Source organism: Sylvia atricapilla, chromosome 3 (genome assembly GCF_009819655.1).
Source record: "Sylvia atricapilla isolate bSylAtr1 chromosome 3, bSylAtr1.pri, whole genome shotgun sequence".
NCBI lineage: Eukaryota > Metazoa > Chordata > Aves > Passeriformes > Sylviidae > Sylvia > Sylvia atricapilla.
Window position 1 is genome coordinate 78,120,204 of NC_089142.1, and position 25,869 is coordinate 78,146,072.

At 36.9% G+C, this 25,869-nt stretch overlaps 1 protein-coding gene across 1 annotated transcript in view; it reads right to left on the bottom strand.

Annotated features, from left to right (window-relative positions):
* The window catches only part of LOC136358551 (baculoviral IAP repeat-containing protein 6-like), a 65,549-nt gene that overhangs the window by 14,444 nt on the left and 25,236 nt on the right, over positions 1-25,869 (bottom strand). Inside the window, exons 9-19 of the mRNA XM_066314427.1 lie at positions 25,389-25,447; positions 23,307-24,701; positions 15,455-15,604; positions 12,182-12,407; positions 7,806-7,966; positions 4,847-4,978; positions 3,443-3,574; positions 3,013-3,191; positions 2,425-2,555; positions 1,423-1,583; positions 1,176-1,228 (exon numbers count right to left, since the gene is read on the bottom strand). Coding sequence (XP_066170524.1) covers positions 1,176-1,228; positions 1,423-1,583; positions 2,425-2,555; positions 3,013-3,191; positions 3,443-3,574; positions 4,847-4,978; positions 7,806-7,966; positions 12,182-12,407; positions 15,455-15,604; positions 23,307-24,701; positions 25,389-25,447 — 2,779 coding nt within the window. The remainder of the gene's footprint in view (positions 1-1,175; positions 1,229-1,422; positions 1,584-2,424; positions 2,556-3,012; positions 3,192-3,442; positions 3,575-4,846; positions 4,979-7,805; positions 7,967-12,181; positions 12,408-15,454; positions 15,605-23,306; positions 24,702-25,388; positions 25,448-25,869) is intronic.

Sequence of the window (25,869 nt, forward strand, 5' to 3'; positions counted from 1 at the left end):
ATCCATCAGAGCCAACTCTTTTCCTCATTTCACCCTCTGGTTCTGGTTGCTGTCTCCTTAATCTGTATTTGCTGGAGGCATTGCTTCCATACAAACCAGTTCTGAGAGCACAGCACAATGGTTCTGTACAGAAACACAAATCTCAGCTTCCTCCTTCTCCTTCCCTCCCTGTGCATTCCATACCCTCCACAGCACTGTGTTAAGTGTTTTGACCTGGGTGGTAGTACAACAAGCCTTTTGAAATGTAAACTAATTTTCTGCAAGAGCCATTGGTGATGCCAAGCTAGAAACAATTCAACAATGTCCTAGTGTGAAAAGCAGGCCTTGCCACCCAAAATACGAGGGTGAAGTCATCTTCCCATTCCATCTGGCACTCCAGATGCTTCAACAAGGTGCTAAGACACCATTACACTGCAATATAGATAAGGAAGAAATTTATTTAGTTTAAATTTCCTTGTAGTGCGGAAGAATCAGAAGTGGACTAGTTAAACATATTTTGATGGCCAAGTTTCCTGTTATTAAAAAATAACAGACCACCCTGACTGTCACTTATGTCAACAGAATCTGTTGTCGCTAAACACCTTTCAGAATTCTTAGAAAACTTACTTAAGCTCTTCCAAAAATGTCAGCCTTCATGCCTGGTTTAAGCAAGCTTATTTGCTTAAAATTCCACCAACTGCAATGTCCTCCTCATGACCAGATCATTCAAGGTGCATTTTGAACAATTATCTCATTCTGATTTTACGAGAGAGTCCAACAACTCAACAAACAACCAATGTACAGTGTATGTTTATGACTCCATACTTACCACCTGTGGCAGCAGCAGGCAAAAGAGGCATATTGTCGAGTAAGCTTTTAAAAGAACTGATCCAAAACCTTGCTGACTCGGGTCACACCTCCCATTGCTACAAAAAAAAAACACAGGACACTTTAAAATTTAAGGAAGTAAGAATGAAGAATGAAATCTCCTCCAGAAGATGAAGCTGAAAGACTGATGTTCTCTGCGGTCATAACATAAACACGTATTTCCTGAACAGAACGTCTACCAGATCTTGTTGCTTATGAATCCAATGTCAAACAGTAACAAACACGATGTCAGTTCAGAATGCAGCAAATCCCCCAAATATAAAACAGAAATAAACAAAAATAAATATATGCAAATAATTAGCACTGACCTGATGCATAGTGCAAAGAAATCGTGCACATTTGTGAGCTATGCTCCGCCCAGCTTCAAAGAAGCAAACACACGTATAATATCAGAGACACATTTACGTGTTTTGGAAAGCAAAACTGTCATTTCCCTCCTTGAGCTGTGAAAACAAGTTGCGTACTTTAGACAATTATATAAAACTTTTTTTTTTTTTTAAAGTAAACTGATACTGAGAAGTAGCCACAATAGTTTGAACGTAATTCCTCCCTTACCTGCCAGGGCCATTTGAATATACTCCGGCCAACCAACAAAGTGTGTCGAGTACAGACTCTGAGCATGTTCTGTAGTCAGACTGTCCTCAGTCTTCTTGCAAAGAGTGGTGAGCAGCTTCTCATGGAACTCTGAAAACTGTAACATGGCACACCGTTGAACTCTAGGGAGGAGGGGAAGGAAAGAAAAACCAGAATTATCCATTATGGCCATTCTCCAGCTTTGTATCCTATTTTAGGAGCAGCAACAAAGAGAATCCTAGGTGAAAGTAAAAGCAGTACACAATCATATGCAATACTTTCTGTGCACACACTCCCAATCATCCTATCCTGTCTTCTGCTCACAGAACTTCCTACGTTACAAGACATCTTGTAAGCTATGAAAGTTTTCCCCCTATTTTAACTTGCCTAGCAATTTCTAAACCTAAACAAACTTTCACCATCTACAGAACTCTTACCAGCTGTTTGCACATACCTCTTTGCAGCCTTGTTGACCTCTTTATGCCAGTTACAGCCAGGGTCACCACTGCAGGGTGGCAGCTTGTAATACATTTTAAATACTGTATAACCTGTATCTGAGTCTGCTGTACCAAACCGAAAACTTCAACCACTTCTTTGTGAGCTGAATTTCATTCTAAACTTTTTGATAAACTATACAATTTCTGCTGTAAGAAACAAGGCAATGTGGAAATAGAAAGGAAAGATGCTTCCTTTTAAAAATGGATCTGTTTTACCGAGGAAACTTACTTACATTTGCCTCTTGAAGTCAGGCAAAAAACCCCACTCAACCTCACTCATATAATTTCATGCATGGTGTTATTCTACCACAACTTTCACAGCATAGTGCCCACTTACTTGCATTTTACAGGGTTTTCCATCTAAAATAAGCCTATAAAATGACAACTTGAAACAGTATCTTGACCTGAGGAATTTGAAGAACTAAGCTTTTTATGAGAAACACAACTAAAGCTAGTATTTCTTCAGAATTAAAAAACACCTACTAACCTTTCCTTTGAAATTGAAGTTTTTTTAAATCTTCTAATCGTTACAGAGACTTCTTGAAGTAAGTCACAGCCTCGCAGATTATCTGATTTTCTTGAAGAAGTAGTAGCTTCAATTTTGCTAGATGGCTTTTCCTTATATTTTCAGAGAAAATAACATTCATAAATCACAATGGTTCTGATTTTATACCTTGTTCAATGAAATGCATGCAGTTTGCTAAGATCTCTCCCTTTGAGCATTGTACCAAAAGAAACTATTTTTATTCGCTAATTGCTTTGATATAGAACAATACACATCTTCACAGCAGGGTAAGACCTATCAATGACTGAAAATACTCAAGGAAACAGAAGTCTCAAAAACAAGTGTTCAGATTGTGAAAGTGGCAGAACAGACCTTTTCAATTAAATCTGCACAAAAGAAACTACTTAGAAATCTTGCACTCTAATTCTTGAAGGTGTCAACACAGTGTCACCTCTTTAGAAAGTAGTTTTTAATGGATCTTAATTCTGCTAACAGCTGTTTCACTTTCAGATGACATGAGTCATACCAAATCTACAACTAACATACAAATCTTCCTTGGCTATTCATTACCTTGCCTGCTGCAACTTTTGCCAGCAATGAAGCAAGTGAATGGCCCTTGCTCGTCTGAGGTTTTAGAGGAGGTATTCTAACCACTGGTCTAATGCCACCATTGCAGATTTCTTCTGTTCCTCTGTCATTCACTGCTTTGACGTGAATTAAAAATGAACGATACTTGCCACCAGCCATGCCTAAAAGTGGACAAGAAAAAGGGAGGGGGGGAATTTGTACAGTTTAAACAGATTGCAAGTAGCAAACAGAACAGATCAACCATCTTAATTGCAGCAGTTTATCATCCATTTGAAACGGCAACTGACTATGGTGTTATACAGCAAAATTTGTCAATGTAAAAATGAATAACATACCTATGTCTGACTACAGAAGTACAAGGTGCACTTCAGTCATACAGGTTTCATGCAAATAGCATAAAAAACAGGTTTACCTTTAACAAGCTTTGGACTTGTTAGTGTCAACATTCCCGCATGTCCTGATAAATCAAGTCCAGTAGCCAGCCATACTGGACCACAAAGTATATCTTCCTTGTGTTCCTCCAGAAATGGACACAGTCTAAGACCTTACAAAAACATGAGTAATATAGACTGTGATTAGCCATGATTAAGTCACGAAATCTGATCATTTGCATGGATTAAAAATGCACCATGTCAAACTCTGATCACGAAATACATATAACTTTACATTAAAAATTACTTCAAGTTCACTTTAAGACATTTTCCAGTGAAATTAATTGAGGTAAATGACCATTTAAAAACCATTTTCAGTTGCATTATATGGATTAATATATATGTTGACTGGCTTATAAAAGCCACAAAATACACAAGTATTTTGTGTATGAAATAAAGAACCAATATATACAGAGCCACAATCCTTACTGGGTTGTTTGTAACTGAAGCAGGACAACACTGTTTAAAAACAAAAGAAATAATAAATTTTAAACAAGGACAGCTTTATTTCTTCTAGAAGGACAGCTTGGTTTCTTCTATGGGATATAGAAATTATTTAAATCATCTTCACTCATCTGCTGCTCCTTTCTCAGCATGAAACACCTCCTTTCAGCACCTTTCTCACCCCTGTGATCCTTCCCCTCATCCTCTGTAACCCCTCCTTTCTTGGAGTCATAGAATCATAGAACGGTTTGGGTTGGAAAGGCCCTTGACAGTCATGCTCTACATAAGCCTGATTACATGAGAGAAAAGAAGGTGCAAAGACTGTTGAAAGGACCAAGAAAAAAAACCACAGCTCTAGAACTGAGTCACTCCAACTGTCAAATTTTAGTCTGCAGCTCTCCTCACTCAGACCCACTCACTGCCTTTCACAGCCCAAGACATTTGTGGAACAACTCTAGTTAACAAAAAAGTTACAAGAACCAGCATAGTCAGTGTGATGTGGCCTAGCTATGAATTCTTTACGTTCTGTTCTTTATTTTCTTGGTTTACTGCAGCAACCTCTACAAAAGCCAGGTATGCAAAGAAAAATTAGATTAACAGTAGCAAAAGAACCAAAGTAAAATACTGCTGAAACAGGCTAGCAATTTGAGTTAGAAAGGTTCCACAGCAATCTACTTGATTTCTAAATTCAAATAAATATTAATCTGCTAGTAAGCACCAAGCGTCTCTAGTAGTTTAGGACATTTCTGGTGTATTTGTGTTAAACTTTCAACTCATACAGCAAACAGATCAGAGAGAAAAATAACTTTGAAGACAGCTGAGAAATTATTCTATTTTAATGTCTGAGAAATTTTTTGCAGAGGAATTCAAATTTATCATTAAAAGAAGAAAAAAGCAAGGTCCTATTTTAACTGAAGTATAACAAGATCAACAAAACTTACATTGTGGTTCCTCTACATCCATATACTGCATTTCTTCACTGAATTCCACCAGTCCAGGCTTTCCATTTCTCTCCACTTCAATATTATGAGCTGGAGATAAAGGAAACGTGATCTGTCTATCTACTGCTGCTTCTGGAAATAAAAACATTAGCATGATTTCAAACACTGTTCAAGGCTCAAGAAAAACAGAAGTTTTCATAGCAAAAATAGCAACTTTCTGCCCAGAGCAAAATTTCTAATACAAATTCCTAAGCATACAAAGACATGCTTTTCATATAGATTGAAGCTGCAGCAAATAGTTAAAAAAATAGTATTTCTGAATGACCTGTGAAGAGCCTGTTTTGTTTTAATAATGCCCAAATTCTTTTCCCCTAATAATCAACTGCAGATAACTCCTAGAGCAGTTAGATTCCAGTACTGAAAGTTTAATAATTTAAACTTAAAATAACTGGATTGTTCCTGCTGAACATCAAACATTATTTTGGTAATACTTAAACACAGCCCTTTTTCCAATTAAATGGATCACATGAATTATAGATGAAGAGGACATGCAAGCAAATTAACATGCAGCATATACAATGAATTAACTGCCAGACCAAAACCATTAGTTCCCGACCGGAAGAATTATGTCTGTGGCATTCCCATTACTATGCACGACATATTTAACTGTTTCCAGAGCTCCTGTCATAAAAAAAAAAAAAAAAGACTGAATAAACTCTGCCCTGCACATCTTCCCTATGTCTCATTATCTTAAATATTTTGTTCCTTTCTCTCCCCATGGAAGGAGAGAAGTTGGGGGTGAGTTAATTGAATTTCAGTCTGTGGTTTTTATACATTTCTAAGAGCTATCAAACAATGTTGAATATTACTTCTCCCTAGGACTGGAACATTTTGGTTAAGATCTATCACAGATATAAATTATCTAGCTTTGTCTTCCCTTATAATGAAATCATTAGTGTCCTATTATTTTATTCAATAGTGCACAGGAAAAAGGCAAATGTCACTAAAGTCCATTTCCAAAACTCAAGAAATTGAAAAAGGGAAGGAAACAACTGCAATGCAGCTACACTTGGGAGAAGATGTTGGTTAGTTGTGTATCTCCAATCTCACTGAATAAAAAAGAAAAAAGACTTTGCCATGGCTGCCTTGCAGGTGCTCTGACACTCCCCAGTCCTTTCCAGACTGCCTGACCCCCCCATTCAACGCCTTTTCTACCTTGTAGCCGAAAAAAGCAAGTTCCAGTATATTGCATATAAAGAAGTGAAATGTCATTTTTCTGGAAGAGCTCTGTCATGCCTTCTGATCAGTATGCTCTGCTGAAAAGCATTCACAGAGAGATCTGGCAATTTAGTTCACAGCTAAATCAAATGTCTCCAAGGAATTACCAACTCATGGAACTGTTTGTGCAGAAGTGTTTAAAATTGAAGCATTAAGGAAAAGAGTTTAGCTTTTCTTCTATTGTTTTGTTCCATATGTGAAGATTTTCAGATAAATTCTGACATCCAGATCTGCAAATGGACTGAAATCATGCTGAAAACAAAGCAGGCTCCATTCAGGAGAGAAACAGGGACAATCTATTCTGGTTTTTTTCTTTGATAGAACAAATTTCTTCTACATGTTAAAATTAAGGTTTTACAGCAAGCATTAAAAAAAATAAATTAAGAAACTGAAGGAACACCTGTTGACTGCTGTCCTGCAGTCACAGCTAGCACTTCTGTCAAATCCAAACCATCTTGTACCCTAACAGAATAGGCTTTTCTCAAACAATATTACTATGCTAGAGTATTTTGTCCTTGGGTAACAACCAGTTTACAGTATTTATGGGAGCATCTCCAGCACATTTTTTGATTTTAAACACTGGGGGATGCTACAGAGTGAAGTTTTATGGAAGTATGTTAATGATCTCTGAAATGCCTATATTCCTTTTTGAAATTTACAGCTGTTACTCTTGTGTTTAAGTGAGATGGTCTTATGCAATTAAAAAAATAGGAAAAGGGGGAAAAAAGGGCTTTTATGATCAAGCTTGCTGCTCTCCTCAACACATTTTATATCCAGCAAGCAATTTAATAACATCTGACAGCAAGATTTCTCTGAAATAACCAGTTCCCAGAAGCGTTTGAAAAAGAGGAGGCCAGATAAAGATAAGCAATTAATGCCTCAACAAAAGGAGTTGCAGCATGTAATACCTTCAACTCCTAGCAGACAAGGCAGCAGGACATGACCTGAATGCTCTCATCCCAGGAAAATCCCAATGGAGGCACTTCCACATCAAAGAACTGACATTTCAATTTATGCTATCCCCTCACAGGTTCTCTGAGAGCTAGTAAGATATGGATTCTGGTTAGGAGCCTTGCCAAGGCAAGAGTACTCCTAACTTTGGTCTACTCTGTCAAAGTTGCAAGGAATAAAAGGTGAAATGACACTGCAGCTTTCACGTAACTTAGTTAATGAGCCAAATGATGAGAGAATTCCCAAGGAAGCAACAGGACTTTTTACTTCCATCAAGAAAAGCCTAGCTATTTTCTCACTGGTAAATAATCTCCTTCTGTGACTTGGAATAATTTAGTGGGTTTTTTTCACTCTTTCAAGACCTTAAAGGAGCACCATTTATTTAATCAGTCAATTTCTAGGATGATTTACAACTGACAACTTATTTTTAATGACTGTAGGATTCATGCAGTACAGAATTATAACTGAGTTCAGTCTTTTTGAGCTATGTACTTTTATTTGTATAAAAGTCAAGATTTTGAAACTGTTTACCCAGTTTGTCTCCCCAATTTACATTCAAGCATGATAATTGAAAAGAGCTCATGATAGTGAGAAACAGAATAAATCAGTAAAAGTGAAATACTTACACAATTACAACCAATTTTTCTGATACAGGTCACAGAGTTTCTCAAACTCTCATGAGTTTGAGAAAATAAATAGTATTTTGAAGGGTATCCTAGTTTTTTCTTACCATTGACTTTCCCTAAGCCTGGAGCTTTATTTTTCAGTAAAGTCACTTGAATCTGGGGAATGTTTGTGATGTTCGAATTCAAAACAAACTTGAAGTCCACATGGCCAACCATACAAGCTTTTGGTAGAACCAGTTCAAAGACATGCTCATCCCAGCTGTTGCTGTCAGGAAAAAAGAAAACAATGACCCAGTGTATAGAGAAAATTCCAATCACACGGTCCATTCTGCATTTATGCACACCCTCTTTAACAAGAAGAAAAACTTATTTTGCATTAGTTGACACATCCACATGAATTTCTGAAGTAGTAGTCTTTCAAACTTTAAAGCTTTCAAGCTTTCAGGATAACCACATTAATTTTGTGAAGAAGATGTTAAAACACCAGTTGATGACAGGGGGAAGCAATGTTCACATAAAAGCAGACGTGGAAAGATTCCCTAGCTATTACCTTTATCGCAGTAAGGTAAAGGTTTTCATACTATTAGAAATACCAGTTACTTGTTTCCATGAAAAGACAGTACAAGAACAAAAAACCAAGCACAACACTAAAAGAACATCTATCAATTAGTGACGTGTATGAAAGCATGATCAGAAGTACCTACCAAAATACTATTTTCAAATTATTTTTAAAGCACATTTGATAATTCACACAGGATGAAAAATGCGTCTTACCAGGGGCACGCTCAGAAGCCTGTGCTTAGCAAAAGGGTACAGCTTTCTTTTATTAAGTCACATTTTTGTTTTGAAGACAAGTTTGTTTTACACTGAAAGTGTAAACTTGAGGCAAGTACCCCTCAATGATCCATTCCATAGTTTGATACACTGGGGTTTGAAAAAAAATAGCTCCAAGCAAAGAGTAATCATATTAAAACTAATTATGTGTCAATTCTCCTGTTTGTGTACATTTTAAAAATTAACTGAACTTCTTTATCTCCTTAATTTAGCAGAAAATAATTTTTTAAATGTAACTTTTTATACTTATTTAGTTGTATAACTGAGAACACCAAGTATGCTGCTACAATATTTTTGAGACACCTTTCTTACATCTAATTCACAAATAGGTATTTTAACTTCAATAGCATGCCACACATTGAGTATTGTGCAGAAAACCATTTTAAAATAGATTAAGGAATAGTACAAATGTATTTATTTCTTTACAGTAATATCCTTGACGGCCAGATCTCCTTCAGGCACACGTAAAACAACTTAAAAGAGATTTCAGGTGCAAGAAACAAAATGAAAGTAATTTCCTGAGCAAGCAGCATAGAAAAACAGATCTTGGGGAGGAAAGTTGGACAGAAGCGAAAGACTGACAGAAGAGAATTTGTGGTTATAATTCAAGAAGTAACAGTGAGGATTTTTCAGCTAACTGTACAAAGAACACAAGTCATTAAAATATAATGAAAACTCACCCCACCACTCTGAGGAGAAAAACCCTAAAACCTCTGTTAGCAACTGTAACACTAAATATTTAGAATCACTCATGCCTTTCCTCTAGCTTGGAGAACACATAATCCAGTGGCAAACAGAGAGGGGTTTGGGGGTGGTTTTTATGCACAGCCTGGACTAAATAAGACACTCAAAGGAGCCAAACTTCTGAAACATGAAGTAATATTCTGCTCATCCAGTTTTAGTTAATGATCTGGTACAAACTCAGAAATTAATCATAAAATACTTTGTCTGCAGCAGTCTTTTGTTGTCTATGTGTTACATACAGTGCACACAGCCATGGTGAATTACAACTGTTATTTGTCTACCACAGAAATCTGGTTTTGACAGAATTGAGCAGCAGATGCTAAATAGGCACATATGGAATAAAGAACCTCCACTGAGGTCTCACATTAATCCAGCAGTTAAGAGATCTTCATATACTTCTGGCAATAAACTTCACAATCTATTTCTGTGATTTGTTAAAAGACTCCCCTTTAAAGTTTTCTTTTAAAATCTCATAGGTTGCTTTAAGTACATCCTTTATTCATGTGCAAAATTTTAAAGTATCAAACAAATTAATTTACTTCCTCATTATTTTCTTGTATCTTACATATCTATGCTAAATATCACTTTCCTCTGCTAATCTAATGCAAAGTCTTTTAGGAACTCTTCTAACTTTGAAACCCTTCTAAATCTGTAGCATCTTTCCAAAGAGGAACATACAATCCATACTGTGTTCTAAGCATCAATATACCATCATTCTTAACTACATGATATTTTCCAACACACTTATTCATTCCTTTTCTAGAACATCTCATTGTCTGATCTTCCACTGCAACTGAACTTTGAATTGCAGAGCTATTTCCAGAGGTTAAACACTGGGAAGAACATCAGTATCTAACTCTTCCTTCTTTCATGTATTTCCAAATATGTCTCCATAAGATGAATACATCCTACATAAATTTGAGATAAAGCCAGGAAACTCAGATGTCACTGTTTTATCCACGTATATTAGGAATTCATGTACCTCTCTTTTACAAGAATTAACCTCATTTAACATTCCAGTTACATGATACCTGAGGGGACAATACTGATCTTCAGATAATTCACAGGATAAACCAGACTGCTTTTCTGTTTTCTTTGTTGCACAGTCTTTTTAAATAAACAAAGCAGGATTGGAATACAGTGCCATTTTCTAAAAAAATAGGTACAGGATTATCTCTATCTATTCGAGAAACAAAAGAATTACCATATCAAATTGCATTACTCATCCATCTAAAACTGTAATCCCAACATCGTGATAGGTATCAGTATGAGGCACTCAAAAAGGAACCTCAAATTAACGACCAAAAAAAACATCCAGAAATCAAAAAGTTTCTTCCCAGATAACTTTTAATTAAGAGCTAACATGGCTTTCAATCTTAAGATTCTACCCTAAGAACAAAGGGACTGTAATTTAATGATTTTCATCATGAGTCATATAGCAGCTGTCAAAGATTTCCAGTACTAAACCAACACTTCTAACTTTTCCTCTTTACAACCCCGTTTTATTTAGCAGCAGGCATAATTCTTTTCCTCTAACGAAACATATTCATAAGCTAATTTTCCACTTATGCCCTTCCAATTAATAGCTATTACCTTCACTGCTTGTTTCCTTGTAACTTCATATTGACAGCTTTTTACTTTTCAACTGTTGCTGAATGCATTTGGATAATCAATAGTTTTGACTGGAAGTTATTTTGCAAAGAATCACCTCCCTTCCACTTGCTGCATAGAGAATATCTGACTTACACAAAGCAAAGCCACAAGATAAATAAAGGCTTTAAAGCCTACAATGGATTGCAAGTTTTCAAGTGTAGCTTATGAACATTTAAATCAAGTCCAGCTCCTTTTATGTGTCAGCCCTGGAAATGCCTACATCTATTACACGTTTTCCCACCTGGAATGCTTCATTATCACATGCTATCTTCCAGTTGTTTATATGACATGCTTTTTATTTTGCACCAGACATGACCTCTAGCTTCCCTGGCACCCTTTGGCCATCTCATTATTTTCACTCTATTGCTATTTCAAGTCTACATGAAAATCCAAATGTTACACATCAGTGGAACAGACATGTAGCAGTCTGATCTAAAAGATCGTGTGCAGTGTCTTATGTGTGTCCCTTGAAAAAACAAAAAATCCTTCTGTCTATATTTTGTTTCTGCAAGCCTTTTTAACAAAAAACTATGCAAAGCTACTTCAGGTAGGTTTTAAGCAATCTTTCAAGGAGACTGCAACACTGCTGTAGTTGCATTTAGGAGCACAGAGGAATTCCAAGTTCTCATGTCACATATAAGAAACTAAGTCCTGCTACACATACCATGTTTGTGCAGTTCATTTCAATGAAAATACTGCCTAAACTTTAGTACTACTAGGGCTCTAGAGTGGCTTAAATGCCTCATATATAAAGATTTAACTTGAATAGGCAAAAGTCAGGTTCTACCTTCATATTTTAAAGTAAACTACAGTATGATTTCATCTAGGTCAACTAATTAGTCACACTGGCACCCACAGGTCACATTTTCTGACTAAATAATGGACTAAAAATGTGTGTATACATAAGAAGGGTGAACCAGACTTTTAGAGAAACTATCAAGAATATCTCTAATTCTGGCAAATGTGCTTGTCTAGTTATGTAATGTAATGACCACATTTGGCAAATAAAAATCCACCAATTCAAAACCTGACTTTTCAACCTGTTTCAAGGTCCACTAAAATGCCTCTGGCAATCTCACCACCACCTACAATGAAAACTGCAAAATGGGGATCATCAGGTTTGCAAACACGTGTTCTTAAACTTGTACACTAGTTAAAAACAATTAAATATATGAAATTTGTGGTAGTACAGCTACACCAACTAGTCAAGCAACGCACACAATTCCTCATGTGCCGTTCCCCTCTGTACCTATCTGTCTGCAGCTTCCAAGTCCGAGTGTGCTGAGCTGCATCCCCATGGTGCTGCTGGTGCAGATGCTGAGGGTGCCGCCTTTGCTGCTGCTCCTGCTGCACTTCCACCCAACATGGGGGGACAGTGGCTGAAAAGCGCGGTGTCAACGTCTCGAAACGGGTCAGTTCCACCAAGGATGTCAGTGTCTCAAGGGAGAACGGCTGGTCCACCAAAAGATCAACTCCTGAATAATTACAGCACATACATTCATTACTATATAGATAATTTTTCCAGAACATCCTATAAAAACAGTTCAAAATGTATCAGAACTGCTATAGGAAAAATGAACTACAAGTCATACTCCAAGGTTTTTTAGTTAAAAAAGAATAACCATAAATTCCCTCCTGCCCCAAAAGCACCACCCAAAACAAACAACAACAACTAAAAAAACTACAAAAAATCCCAACACAAGCAACCAAACATCCCAGCCTTGAAGCTTGTATCCTTTGAAGGCAATTCACTTGGAATAAATTTTCTAAATACTGAGAGCTCTGAGCATGCTGTCTGGGATTCAGCCAGTGGCATCAGGAATAAGTAATTAGACAACTATACTTTGAAGATGTAAAGCTGATTAAACATTTTTTTAATATCCCTACTGATTTAGATAAAAGAGTATATATATTTCATGAAAACAGACATACAGAATTACTGTGCATTTTATCACTGTTTAAAACATTACTTTGGCCCCTGATTATCAATATGGACTGATTTTATGGTGGATTACTAGAACATTGTGGAAGGTTCCCAATTTAGTTTACAAGAGGGGAAAGTGAAAAACAAACATGCTTTATGTTAAGCACTTAAAAGACACTGGGCGTTGACAATTATTTTGTCTTCTTGTCTTTTAATTTAGGCCTTCTACCTAAGGAAACAAGGGTATTAATTAAAGTATTGAAAACTAAAACTTGAGGGAAAATAAGACATGCACAATGTATATTTTCTAGTATTTTGAGTATTTTCTCTTAAAAATGTGTTTTGAAGGAGAAGCTTTTACTTCTAAAGAAATCGTTGTTTTCAAAAGGAGAAAGTTTGCTACCTGACTACTACTGTCACCACTTGGGGTGAGGAGATAATAATACACCGACACAAATACACCACCCTCCCCTGTGAAGGCTGAACCTAGGGAGTATCTTGAAAAACAATCCAGGTTGAGTTCAAGGTGAGACACTTGGACAGGTAATAAATTCACTCTCATTGCAACTATAATTTCTACTTTTCAATCTCAGAGGCAGGAAAATGCCAAAGAAATTAGAAATGCTTTAGAAATTGAATTTCAATAATACAGCAAAGACCTTCACTTTTTAAAGTGCCAAATGTGAACCTCATTAGCTGGATGACACTGCAATGAGAAGTGAGATCATTGCTCAAACTGTACAAGTCTATCTTCGCGCAGACTGGATTTTTCTGCTTCATTCTCCTTGCTCCTCCAACAGAACCAAATCCAAATTCTGAGTATTCAGAGCAACCACATACATGTAATCAACCCCTAAAACTGAAAAACGAAGGACTTAACTTTCCACTGCTGTCAAGTATACTTGGTTTGTCTTAAAAATTGCAAGACTTTTACTATAGTCTTACAAAGTGCTATAACAAGATAAAGTTCTAACAGCACTTGAAAATTGGTTTTCAACTGGTCAGGATGTTCTTTTTTAATTCAGTTTGAAAAAACAGCAGTATTTTAGATTACTTCATCACAAGGAAACAGTTATCTAAGACTGTTATAAGATTAAATTATTTTCTCTTTGAACAATAAAATTTAAAATGCATCCAAGTTGTACATTCAGGCTAGAAAATAAAATGCAAGAAACACATTCTAGAATGCAAACAATGGAGAAAAATAAACACACGAAGTCCACAATATAATGAACAATATATGAGTAGAAGTTTCTGCTTGTTGCAGGGTTCATTTCCCCAAACAGAAACTGTTCTCTTGAGCTGTGTCTCTGTCTGAAAAACATATTAAGACAGAAGGGGAAGAAAAAAGAAAAAAACCCACTTTTTCTGGTTTTTAGAATGTAAGACCAAAACAGAAGCAACACTGATACTATAAATCAAGGGCTGATCATTACCCACACAAGTACCAACAACCTCAGTACTGAAGAGTTTACACAGCCCTATCATTCTCATATATGGAAGGGACGTGTATTATTTCCTTTAGCATCCTCAAGAGTTCTGCAACCACTGTTTGGTTTCGACAATTCCTACCCAGACCCCTCACTTCAGCACTCGCTTCTAATGACTATTAAGCTTCTCTCAGAGCCTGAAGGGATTCAGTTTGATGCCACAGCAAAATAGTGCTCTGTTTATCTGATTGTTACTGTGTACCTAACAACTCTTTGGAAACCATTACAGAACAAGAACAAGCAATACTACAATGTCTAAATTATATAACTACCTAAAGGAGGACCTGCAACTTGTGGATAACCTAAAGATACAGAAACTTCCAAGTCTGTACATACATAAATCAATTTCTTATTCCAGTAAGTCATATTCAAGGCTATACTAAAGGCAAGATGGGAACAAGATTTTAAAAAGAGAAAAAAGGTTCCCTTTTTAGTACTGGCAGAATTTAAACAGTAATGATCATCTATTTGACTCATCAGTATAGTCAGAGTTACCACTTGCTTTGAAGTCACTTAAATCTGCTGATAAGCTACTATACAGTGAGTGCATCCATTGAAGGACATCTATGCCCTTGACATCTACATTCTTTTTTGTTTTATTTGCCATTATTAAAAGAAGTGTGCAGAAGAAAGCCATAGACTTCTCCTCCCCCATATAAGTACAATAGTTTATTTTCTAGTGATCTTCAAACTTCAGAAATGGCTTCTTTGGTGATAAAGAGGAGAAGCAGGAGAAATTCAGTCCTCAAACCAATTGCTGTAATGCTGTTTATAAATAAACTTATCACAAAAAGCATCTCTTCCTTCTTTCAGCTCTTGAGGAATAAAATCAGGGTCACACAAATACAGTCTGCCACACTTAAAATCACATGTAGAGACTTGAAAAGGTCAAAGTGTTTTGTTTTGTTGGTTTTTTTTAAATCAGGAACTGCTGAAGTGTTATGCTTGTACATACCCAGTGACAGACACACAGCAACTACAGAGCTCTAACTCTGGGGAGCAAAAAAATTACAAAGCAGCATGCTATTAAATAATTGCAAGTCATGTTCAGATGCAACTTTCAAAAATGACAAAAGCATTTTGATACACGTACACATGTGCAATTTACCTGTAATGCCTGGACTAGAAGGGTTGGATAAGGGCTTGGTGCCTTCTGATGACTGTTCTACACTTTTGGAAAGGGATCCATCTACAAGTATATCAGCTTCATCGATATCATCGCAGGTCCCTCCAATCTGAAGGAAATGAAGTTCTCCACCTAAAATCATCACAGAAAACAAAAGAAGAAAGTTTGGATAGGCATACAGCTAAATTCAACTCACACAACAGGCTTGCACTTGAACTGCTATGCAATTATGACAGTATTTGTGCAGGACCTGAAATCAGTGAAATCATACACAAATACCTATTTTGCTTTACTACTACTAATTTTTTTTCAGGGCAAATGCAAAACAGAACTACAGAAATACTGCAGGTAAAAGGTAAAAACTATATGGAGGGATGGGTTTTAAAAGGCAGTTTACAAAGGCAACCTCAACAGAAACCAAAAATCCTAACCATTATGACAATTCCCATAACCCAAATTATGCTTATAATAGAAAATATTCTACCATGTCAAGTGAAGGCCTACTCTATCTCCTCATCTGTAGACTGCATAAACTTCCTTTTAAAATTCAGTATCTGAAAATTGAAAATTAACCTAATTTCTCTGAATTCTCCTAACTAAGGAGCTCTCCACATATTATTTCATTAAAACCTAAAACACTGATCAAGAAAAAAGAGCAAAGTCCAAAATTTTCAATGGAAACAATGTATTAACAGACATTTGGAATCATTCAAGGTGGTTGCCCATTAGTCAGCACTACAGACACACATAGATTAATTCTATCATTTACAGAGGAGTCATAGAACCAAAGAGCACCCAGATCATCAGGTCCAACCATTGACCGAGCACTGCCAAGCCCACCACTAAACCACGTCTCTAAATGCCACATCTGCATGTCTTTTAAATACCTCCAGGGAGAATGACTACACCACTGCCCTGAGCAGCCTGTTCCAATATTTGGCAACCATTTAAGTTGAAACATTTTTCCTCATATCAACCCTTCCCTAGAGCAGCTTGAGGCCATTTCCTCTCATCCTGTCACTTGTTATTTTGGAGAAGAGGCCAACCCACCCCTCACTACAAGCTTCTCTCAGGTAGTTGTCCAGAACGATAAGGTTATCCCTGAGCCTCCTTTTCTCCAGACTAATCATAACCAACCCCAGCCCCCTGAGCCGCTCCTTGCTCCTCCTTGTGCTCTAAGTCATGGAGAAGGAATGTTTAACTTTACATAATGCTGGGGGAGTGGGGTGAGAAGAGCTGTTACCAGTTCCAGAAGTTACAAAATGTCGAATCAGTCGGATTCAAACCAAGAGGAAAACCCAAGCATAGGCCTTATGTAATTTTTCTGAAAAATTACCAGACTGACCTTCACCATCTGACTAACATTATGACAAACTCTGCTGTACAAAATATGCAGGTAATCTGAAACAAAGGAACTTGAGAATAAAAATGTACTAAAACCCCAAGATAAAAGCAGGTATATGTCCTGTACTGTGAAGGGCATGGATAGTGAAACAGAGTGACAGAGGCACAGGGAGGCAGAGTATGCGTGAGGCACAGAGAAAAGATGTGAGACGCACAGGAAACTTGCTTAATTGGGTTTTGTTTTTTTTTTTTTTGAGATCTCACTGAGAAATACTCAACAACAAATGGCTTAATAAACTCACTTTTGTATGAAGACAGAATAAGAATTCACTCAAATGACCAAAATGATCAGAACAACTCTATGGACAGGATCAGTGCATTGCGCTATGGGAAAACCCACCCCAGTGGTGTCTGGGTAATGTACAAAAGTAGTGTTCCTGGGAACTGAAGGGATGGGAGATTTTTATCATTATCTTTATTTATCTTTTTAGTCTATTTTCTCCAAACAGCTATTCCATTAAGCCATTTCTTGGTGTGTCTTTTCTAGCTGAGATCCACTAAGAAGCCTGCACCTCCCCCCGTCTCAGCCTCAAACCACACATCCTTAGCGCAGAACAGTAAATCAGTGCATCAAGCAGACCTCAAGAGTGGAGAAAAATACAGTTCTAGCAAAGAATACTTATGAGTTTCCTTGAAATTAAACAGCTCATAAATAAGCAATTTTCCTCAAACTTCAAAGAGAATTAGAGACATTAGAAAACACAGATGCTGACAGCTTCATTTGGTACTAAGTCAAACCTTAGTTTGTATATCACTTTGTTTACTGCTCAGCATTAGTCCTTAGCATTTTTCCATACAAGAGAATAGTCATAATCCCTGCATTCCTGAAAGATTCCAGCACTTTTCCAAGAAAAAGTCAGTGCTAAACTTGAGATACCTCACTTCCTTGTATTTGTTTTTTAAAAGGTTCTGTAAAGACATTTACCATGAACTTCACTTGTACAGTATTAGCCTCTGCTAATGCACACTTTTCCAAAATGCTGTAGTTGGCTGTGCCTTTGTATCACTAAGGAGGCATTTCCTCTCAGAGAACATCCAAAGATGACTTTCTGATGATGCATGCTTCATTATTTGTTCAAGTGCCAAAAAAATCTGTGCAGAAGTCAATGATTTTTTTCTTTTTTTTGTGTTACTACTATTGTTTGCAGCACTAGGCTGAAACAGTGACTTGTCCAGTGCTTTCTAATTCTATCCAGGGAGTAAACATCTCAAGTAGCAGTTTATCTGAAGGCACCTCTGCTTGCATCACTTGTACAGAGGCAGTAAGTATTTCTGTTGCACTACCAAGAAGATACGAAAGCTGACACTGACGTATTCAGTTATCATGAAAGAGACAAACTGGAAACTAGCATCATTATAGTTCCTACAAGAAACAGGTAACGCAATCAAAACATTGTCAATTTAATTCTGAACTGTATTTAAAACCTGCAATTTGCATGTATTCAAGAACCTGGTGGGCAATACAAACAGAACACAAGAATCATTAATTCATTCAAATAAATCACAGGCTTCCTTCTGGCAAAACAGTTCCTGGTTCCATGAAAGCAGCACTGGAACAAGCTAAGAGAGCACGCCAGAGACTAAGGCCACTGCAGTCAAAGCCAATCTGGTGAGATATTCCTGCACTCTAGAGGGAGCGTGGGAAGAGTGACACCATTGTCATCAGCAAATCACAACACAATGACATAGTTGAACAATACCCAATTACTTAAAAGGAATTAGAAAACAAAGCCATAGCACAGGAAACTATGCACTAATCAACTTATTGTCCCCTCCTTCTTTTGTCACTGGTTAGCCCTAAATGTGCAAGTTCAGAACATCTGAAAAATGTCAAGAAAGCTAGCCCAAAGCCTCACTTGGAGACACTCCAATTTAAACTACTCTAGGAGATTTTAGCTATAAAATTCTGCCCCAACTTTGAAAAAATGAAATGCAATTGAATAGGGACAACTGAAAGTTACTATGCCTAGAAAGAAATAATTAAAAGTCCTCTTACAAGAATAAAAAAATCAGCTAGGCAGCAGTTCTGTAAGAGAGGTTCTTGTGAGTCAGATGATAAACCTGATTCAATTTCCTGCTCAAAAGTGCAAACATTCCACTATGTATACACACACATGGTATGTACAGACTGAAGAGCTGCTTGAGGAATTCATCTCTAGGATTACTGGGCCTGGTTTTGCATATCTCATCAAGAAACTTGTGGACTGACTTGATCAGATCTTTTGGGAGGGGAAACTAAAGGTTGCTCTGTTTTTTTCTTCTTTTATAAGTTTGAAAGGATTGGAGATATTCAGCTTGAGAAAATAAATGTTTGGAAAAGGACAGCACCTAAATAAATAAACTCTGTCTTTCCCTCCTTTTTTGAAGAAATCTCTTTGCCAAATTCATGATGAATGGTACAACAGATACGACTCCAGTGACAAAGATGAGAGAGGCCAAAACGTAGTGAAAAAAATCATTATAAAGGACAGCACGCAGCAGAAGAAAGTTCATGAGAAGACTGTTAAACTTCCATCTTGAAGATATCTGAGAACAGCAATCAGTATTCTACTTCTGAATGGCTATGTGTAATAATTGACCCTGACTTGAAGATGAGCTCTTAGCATCACTTCCAACACTAATTCTGATATGGAAAAAAACCTTGACCTCTCTCCAATCCTATTAGACTCTATTACTAAAAAAGATAGAAAATTGAAAATACTGAATTGATTCCTGAACTTCAAATACACAGTACACAGGGCAGACAAAGCCTAATGACAAGGAAGATGCAAACAAGATATCCAAACTAAATAAAAAAAAAACCAAAACTACAGAGTGTGATTACTACACTATTTACAACTGAAGAGCAAGAAAGCTGCTATAAATGAAAGGCACGAGATTTGGGGGAATCAATTCTCAAATGTATCCAAATGCCATCCAGTTCTGCCAGGCCTGCAGGTAAGAAATCAGTATACGCAACTCACTCTGGACATACCAAAATCCAGCCTGAAAAAGTACTTTTTCCAACAAAAGGGAGGGACTAAAAAACTCTTGGTATATTGTAGCACCTTTAAAATGTTATAATGTAACACATTCAAAATTCCAGGTAAGTAGAATGCGGCAGTACTAAACTATATCTGACCCTCTTAAACACAAGATAATAGACTTCAAATATCAAAAGACCATGCTACAGCTGTATCCCTATTCAAAAACAGCACCTGCTGCCTAGTTTGAGAATAAAGAAGTTACTTAATTTCTTACTTATTATTTTGAACATTATAAAAGCAGAGGATAGACTCAGTTATTAATGACATGAAAGAAAACATCTGAAGCCTCATATAAGAGCAGACAAAGCACTACTAAGAGGGATATTAAATATAGTCTACCTTGGCCAAGGGGAAGAGAAGAAAGCAAAATGCAAAGATATTAAAGTTCCCTATGTTTGTCTAACAGAACTGGAACGAAGAATACACTTGCACACTCTCCCGCAGGGGTCAAGCTCAGGTAATCCTTGCAGAAAGAGGTAAGTACCTGAAGCTGACACCAAGAGGTAACATTCCAAGTGTGACTCACAAAGATGGATGATGGCAAATGCAGGTCTAAAACATCTTTCCATAAAACCACTCCAGATGTGAAGCACCCATTCACACAGAGGCTTCTTTTTCAGTCATCTCTTAGAGGCAGCTATGGAAAAATTTTACATCATCTACCAATGAAAATAATACATCAACAAGCAGAAGAAACAGAAGAAAATGCTATTCTGCATTCAGAATTCAGATATTAAAGTACCTCTTTGCCTACTCTGATGTCCTGAACAAGTAAACAGGAAAGAATACACTGCTCAGGCCTGAGTATTCTCCAACATCATTCAAGCATTTCCAATGCATGTATGCTCCAAAACTTTCACTTAACATTTTCATTTATGTCTTTGCACTACAAGCGCCTTTCTGGACAGAATAATGTTGAACACACCAGTGAATACATTCTACTATCAATGTATCTTGCTAATGCTGTCAGACTGCAGGCACCATCCCACTTCTGGCAGTAAACCTAGAGGAGCAAACACCTCAAAGTGATTTGCAAAGAAGCCTGAGAAAACAGCACTTAAGAAAAAATAATAACAGCAAAACCCTCCATCTTCAGCCACCTAGTGAAGCAAGAAATTCTACCCATTTAATGCAAAAGTTTAAAGGATGATTATTTATTACAAGGAAAATTATGCAAAGCCTATTCCATATATTAAGCTATTCAAACATACAGTAAGACAGAGGATTTAAAGGGTTATTTTAATAGTTGAGGTTCTTGATTTGCTTCTTCTTCTAGTGTTCCTGAATTTTATACCTTTTATGCCTTATTTATAAACCTTTCAGTTCAAGTCATTCTTTACCAAGTGATGTATTTTGGCATAAATGTTTTGACTCTGAGGCTTCAAACACACCTAGCATCAGACCCTGAAATCCAGACTTCTAATGCACACGGACCCATAAGTATTTATGATGGCTTCGGACTTAATTTCTCGAAAGTGAGAAAAATATAACAATGACTGAATTCTTAAAAAAGCAGTAGAAATTGAAAGCCTCTAAAGACATTTAAGCAATGAAAATAATCAACTCCAAAGTCCATGGCTGAGCAGAAAATGGAAGATCCAAATAGCAGGTGTAAATGAAAGATAAGAATAATCAGTGGATTTTTTTTTTATTAAAAAATGTACCATATTCAAAAGACGACCCTTGCAGGCTGAATTGATACCTGTAACATAGTGGGTTGCAGAAGAAAAAATTCCCCAAAACAAAACAAAACAAAACAAAACAAAACAAAAAAAAAAGCTTTTGGTGAATTACTAGATGGGTATTATAATACTGAGAGAGATTTACTGCAAAAGTAGAATGATGTGCTTGTCCATTACAAGCAAGATGGACGTATTCTCCAGTCAATAATAGAGACGGTGGTTATCTAGGCAGAGACAATAGTACTACATACACAGAATAAATGCTTCCAGCTCAAGGGACCTGTGTATCTTATACTCCATGCCACAAAGAGGCTTAGATAATACCAAAAGCTACAAGAATATGATTACCATACACACTATCACTGGATGAAAAAGTACCATGTACAAAAAGCCTTTTAACTTTTAGCATGAATGTTAAAACACAAGAAAGGCAAAACAGATTTGATGAAAGAAAGAAACTGATAGTAATAAAATTCTGCAGAAAAAAAAATCTGCTTGGAGGTCTTTTCAATGCAGTTTGATCAGCTAAGTATAAGGTAAAACCATTATGACATGAATAAAACAGTTTTCAAAGGCAGCTAATATTGCAGTTAGACTAGGAAAAAGCGTGCATTATTGAATACAACTGAAATAGTTTAATAGATATTTCTTCAAAAGCAGTCACCAAAAGAGAACCATTTAGTAAATATGAATGTTACCCATGGGAATCTGCCAATGTAAATACTAGTTACTAACTTCCAATATTTTCACTAGTATTTAAAAAGCAAATCTGAAATGCCAGTGTGAGTGAGAAAGCCTTTAAGAAAACTGAGATGTTTACAATAAACTTGACTTTATCTGTTAGAAATAACAAGTAAATCTGATTTAAAAACTGCTCATTGGAGGATTTTATAATTAGTGTGACACCATGATGAAAGAAAAAAAGGTATCAATTTCAATTCTTCTAGTAAAGAGTAAGCTCAACACAACATTGGTGCGAATTTATTTGAAATGTATAAACCATCCCATCAGCTTAGCCCCTCTGAGATCCTAAGCATTTCCTCCAGAGCTGCAATCAGCCACAGATGAACTAAACAGAACACCGGGACATGGAGGAACTCAGCTGGATGACAGCCAGAGCTGTTTCCAGTGCTCCACAATGTGACACAAGGAAATGGGGAGTTTTACAAAGTACTCCTGGACTTGATTTACACTCCCCTCCTACCTGCCCCCCTTCCCCAAAATGCCTTGTGTTCATTTGGAATAAAAGACTTAAGAATCCTGCATGGATAGTCCGGCTCTAACACTCAAGAAAGTACAATCCTAATTGCAAAAAGCTGAAGGCAGCATGTAACATGAATAAAAATACACTAGGTTAAGGTCTAAAAGCATTATCTTCTCTGCTCTCTTGAATGTCATCAATTACAGACAGAAGACATTTTTCTGAAATGGGATTACTTTATGATAGAAATAGTTACATACAAGAATGACTTTTATTTGTTTTGGACTTAAGAAAACCTGTGTTCTTGAAGAATTAAGACACACACAAGAGTTACTGCCATACTAGAGATTAAAACTGTCATTTAAGGTGAGGCATTAACTATTTAATCATACATGCTTCCTAAATCATTAAACTGTATGTAAATTCAGTGGAATTGGAAATTTAGATTCTAAGTTCTGTAACATAATCCAAATACAGTAAAAGCGGAAATTAAAAAAAAAAAATTGACAAAAAAATCTTACCTTTGGTGCATGCACATAATCTGTCTGTGCCCGAACAGTATATCACAGAGACAAACATATCCGGCTCCTCGGTGCCCTCTTTTTTAGGTGGCTCCACTTTGGCCAGAATTTCAAAGTTTGAAAGATCTAGTATTTTTACATATCCTCCCTGAGTAGTTATTACCAGGTGCCCAAGAGTAGAGATCTCAGATCTTCTCTCTCTCCCATTGCCATTTTTAGAAGTTAATTGTATTTCCTCTACAGGCTCCTCACAGTCGTCCTCTCGATTATCCAATATATCTGGTGGGAGCAAAATCATTGAGGTAATTGTGTCTTGGGGGTCTTTGATATGCTGGATTTTTACTGGTTCCTCCTCTAGAGTAACTATTCTAGTGGCATAATTCATCTTATAAAGCACTAGGTATCCACCACTAACACTTCTCTGTTCAGGCTGAATTATTAAAGGAGTTGGTACATCAGCTGGTGCCTCATGCTGGATTACCTCAATACTCGTGCCATTCACTACAGCAAGACTTGATTCTAGTTCCCCCTTCCTTCTATTACATAGCGCCGAGTTTAATTTATTTAAATTATTCAAGGCCTCTACTTGATTTATTGCACTCAGAGATTCGACAGGACAAGTCCGCAGTCCTACTAACAGATGAACTCCATCTGCACAAGGTGTGATTGAATCTACACACAGGTTCTCCTCCTCTGCAAACTTGGGCAGGCGCAGGCACTGAACCAAAGTCCCAGGCTTGGGAACCATAGAGCTCCACTTGTCCGAGTCCGGAGATGTCAGGTTGGCTGCAGCATCTGCAAACTGCTGAATGTAAGTCACAGGGGGGTCCTGCAACAGCAACTGTTCCTGACTGTCCAGCTCCATTTCAATGATCTGTGGAACTGTGAAACCATCATCATGTATACTTTTACTCATAATATTGTTCATCTGTGAAAAGAGTTTTCCTGCTTTTTCATCAGACTCCTTAATGCTGTAGAGCAGCAACACAGGCAAAGTCCTCCTTACCAGAGGGGAATTCAGTTCTGAATTAGTGCAGGATTCATTGTCAGTTGATCCCTGCTCTGAGACACTCTCACCCCGAGTCCTACTTAAGCCATCCAGTGATCTCTGAGAGTTACTGCTAACAGGAGAGGTAGCAGGTGATTTGTACGTTAACAGACCTCCAGCTAATAAACAAGGAAAGGGAATGTTGTGTTGCTCTAGATGTTTTTCCTTCATCTTCTCACTCTTACAGTTGGCCAAACAGGGATTTGCCCCAAGCTCTTCTAGATCTTTAACTGTGTCCTCCAGAACATTTGCAACAATTTCCCACTGAAGTTTTTCAGGTTGCTGAAGAACGCTGAGAGCTGTTATATCAAGGCTGACTTCCATTGTTTCTTTTTGTGATGTATGCCCTTTAAAACAAAAACATTTAACATAATACAAATGCTCAAAAGACAAAACAGGAATCATACTGCATATACTACTGTTTGTTGGGAAAAAAAGGACCTTTTCCTACATCTCATGGTCTTTTTTTTCTCCACTTGCTGATCCTTACTCAGAGACGTAAACCAGATTATAGAAAATAAACATCCCTCCCACAAAATTTCTGACTCAACCTCTAAGAAAATAACACAAGAACATCATGCATAGCACTGTTCTGCTGCCATATAAAATCTTTATTCAGGGAGAAATACTTTATCAAAGTGCATACCCTTAGGGAAACAGTCAAGACACACGAATTCTTTCTGGCAATCCTCTGAATTTAAAGGGTTTTGTGTAGCTGTAATTTGTTCCTGTTCTAAGAAAGGTCTTTTATCTTGGTTTGTGTGCTTTATTGACAGCAGGATAAGCAATGCCTGTTGTCAAGTAGGACATTTATTAACTAACAAAGTTGTAGTTTTTCTTCTCTCCTGTATGTGATCTCTCCACCACACCAACTTAAATACAGGCATTCCTTTCAAGAGAAACCCTTTTCCTTTTTTCTTATACAGTGAATATAATATCATTGGCTTTGACAGGGGTTTTTCAAAAGCCTGAAAGAACAATTTCCCCTTTCCCCTCTAAACTATTACATATATAACAGATCAGATATAACCTACCTGTAACAGATTCTGATCTGGAATGCTCTTCACTGTCTGAATCCTCCAGCAGGTCATCACTGGGAAAAAAAGTAATGCAGGAATGACCCCACGTACATGCTAACTGCATGCTTATTTTTAATTACATTAATAAAAATTCATTAGAAACACAGTGTCTACTATAACTGGCCATTCCTTTTAGCCAGCATTGTTCACCCACTGACAAGTTCATCACAGACACTAACAACATAAAGACGTTTTCCTCCATTATTGAACCAATAAACCAGATTTATTTTTTGTCTCATTCTACTATTGTATTTCCTACAATTCAGGCAAAAATGGAATTAAAATGAAAGCAAATTCTCAGGAATCTTTCCAAGAAAAATGAAACCATACAGTCAGTACATCTAAAAAATAATATTGACACCTTCAAATTCCTCAAAAGAGTCTCTTGGAGGTGGAGCTGACAGACTGGTCTTCAATTCTACAAGGCCATTTTGTA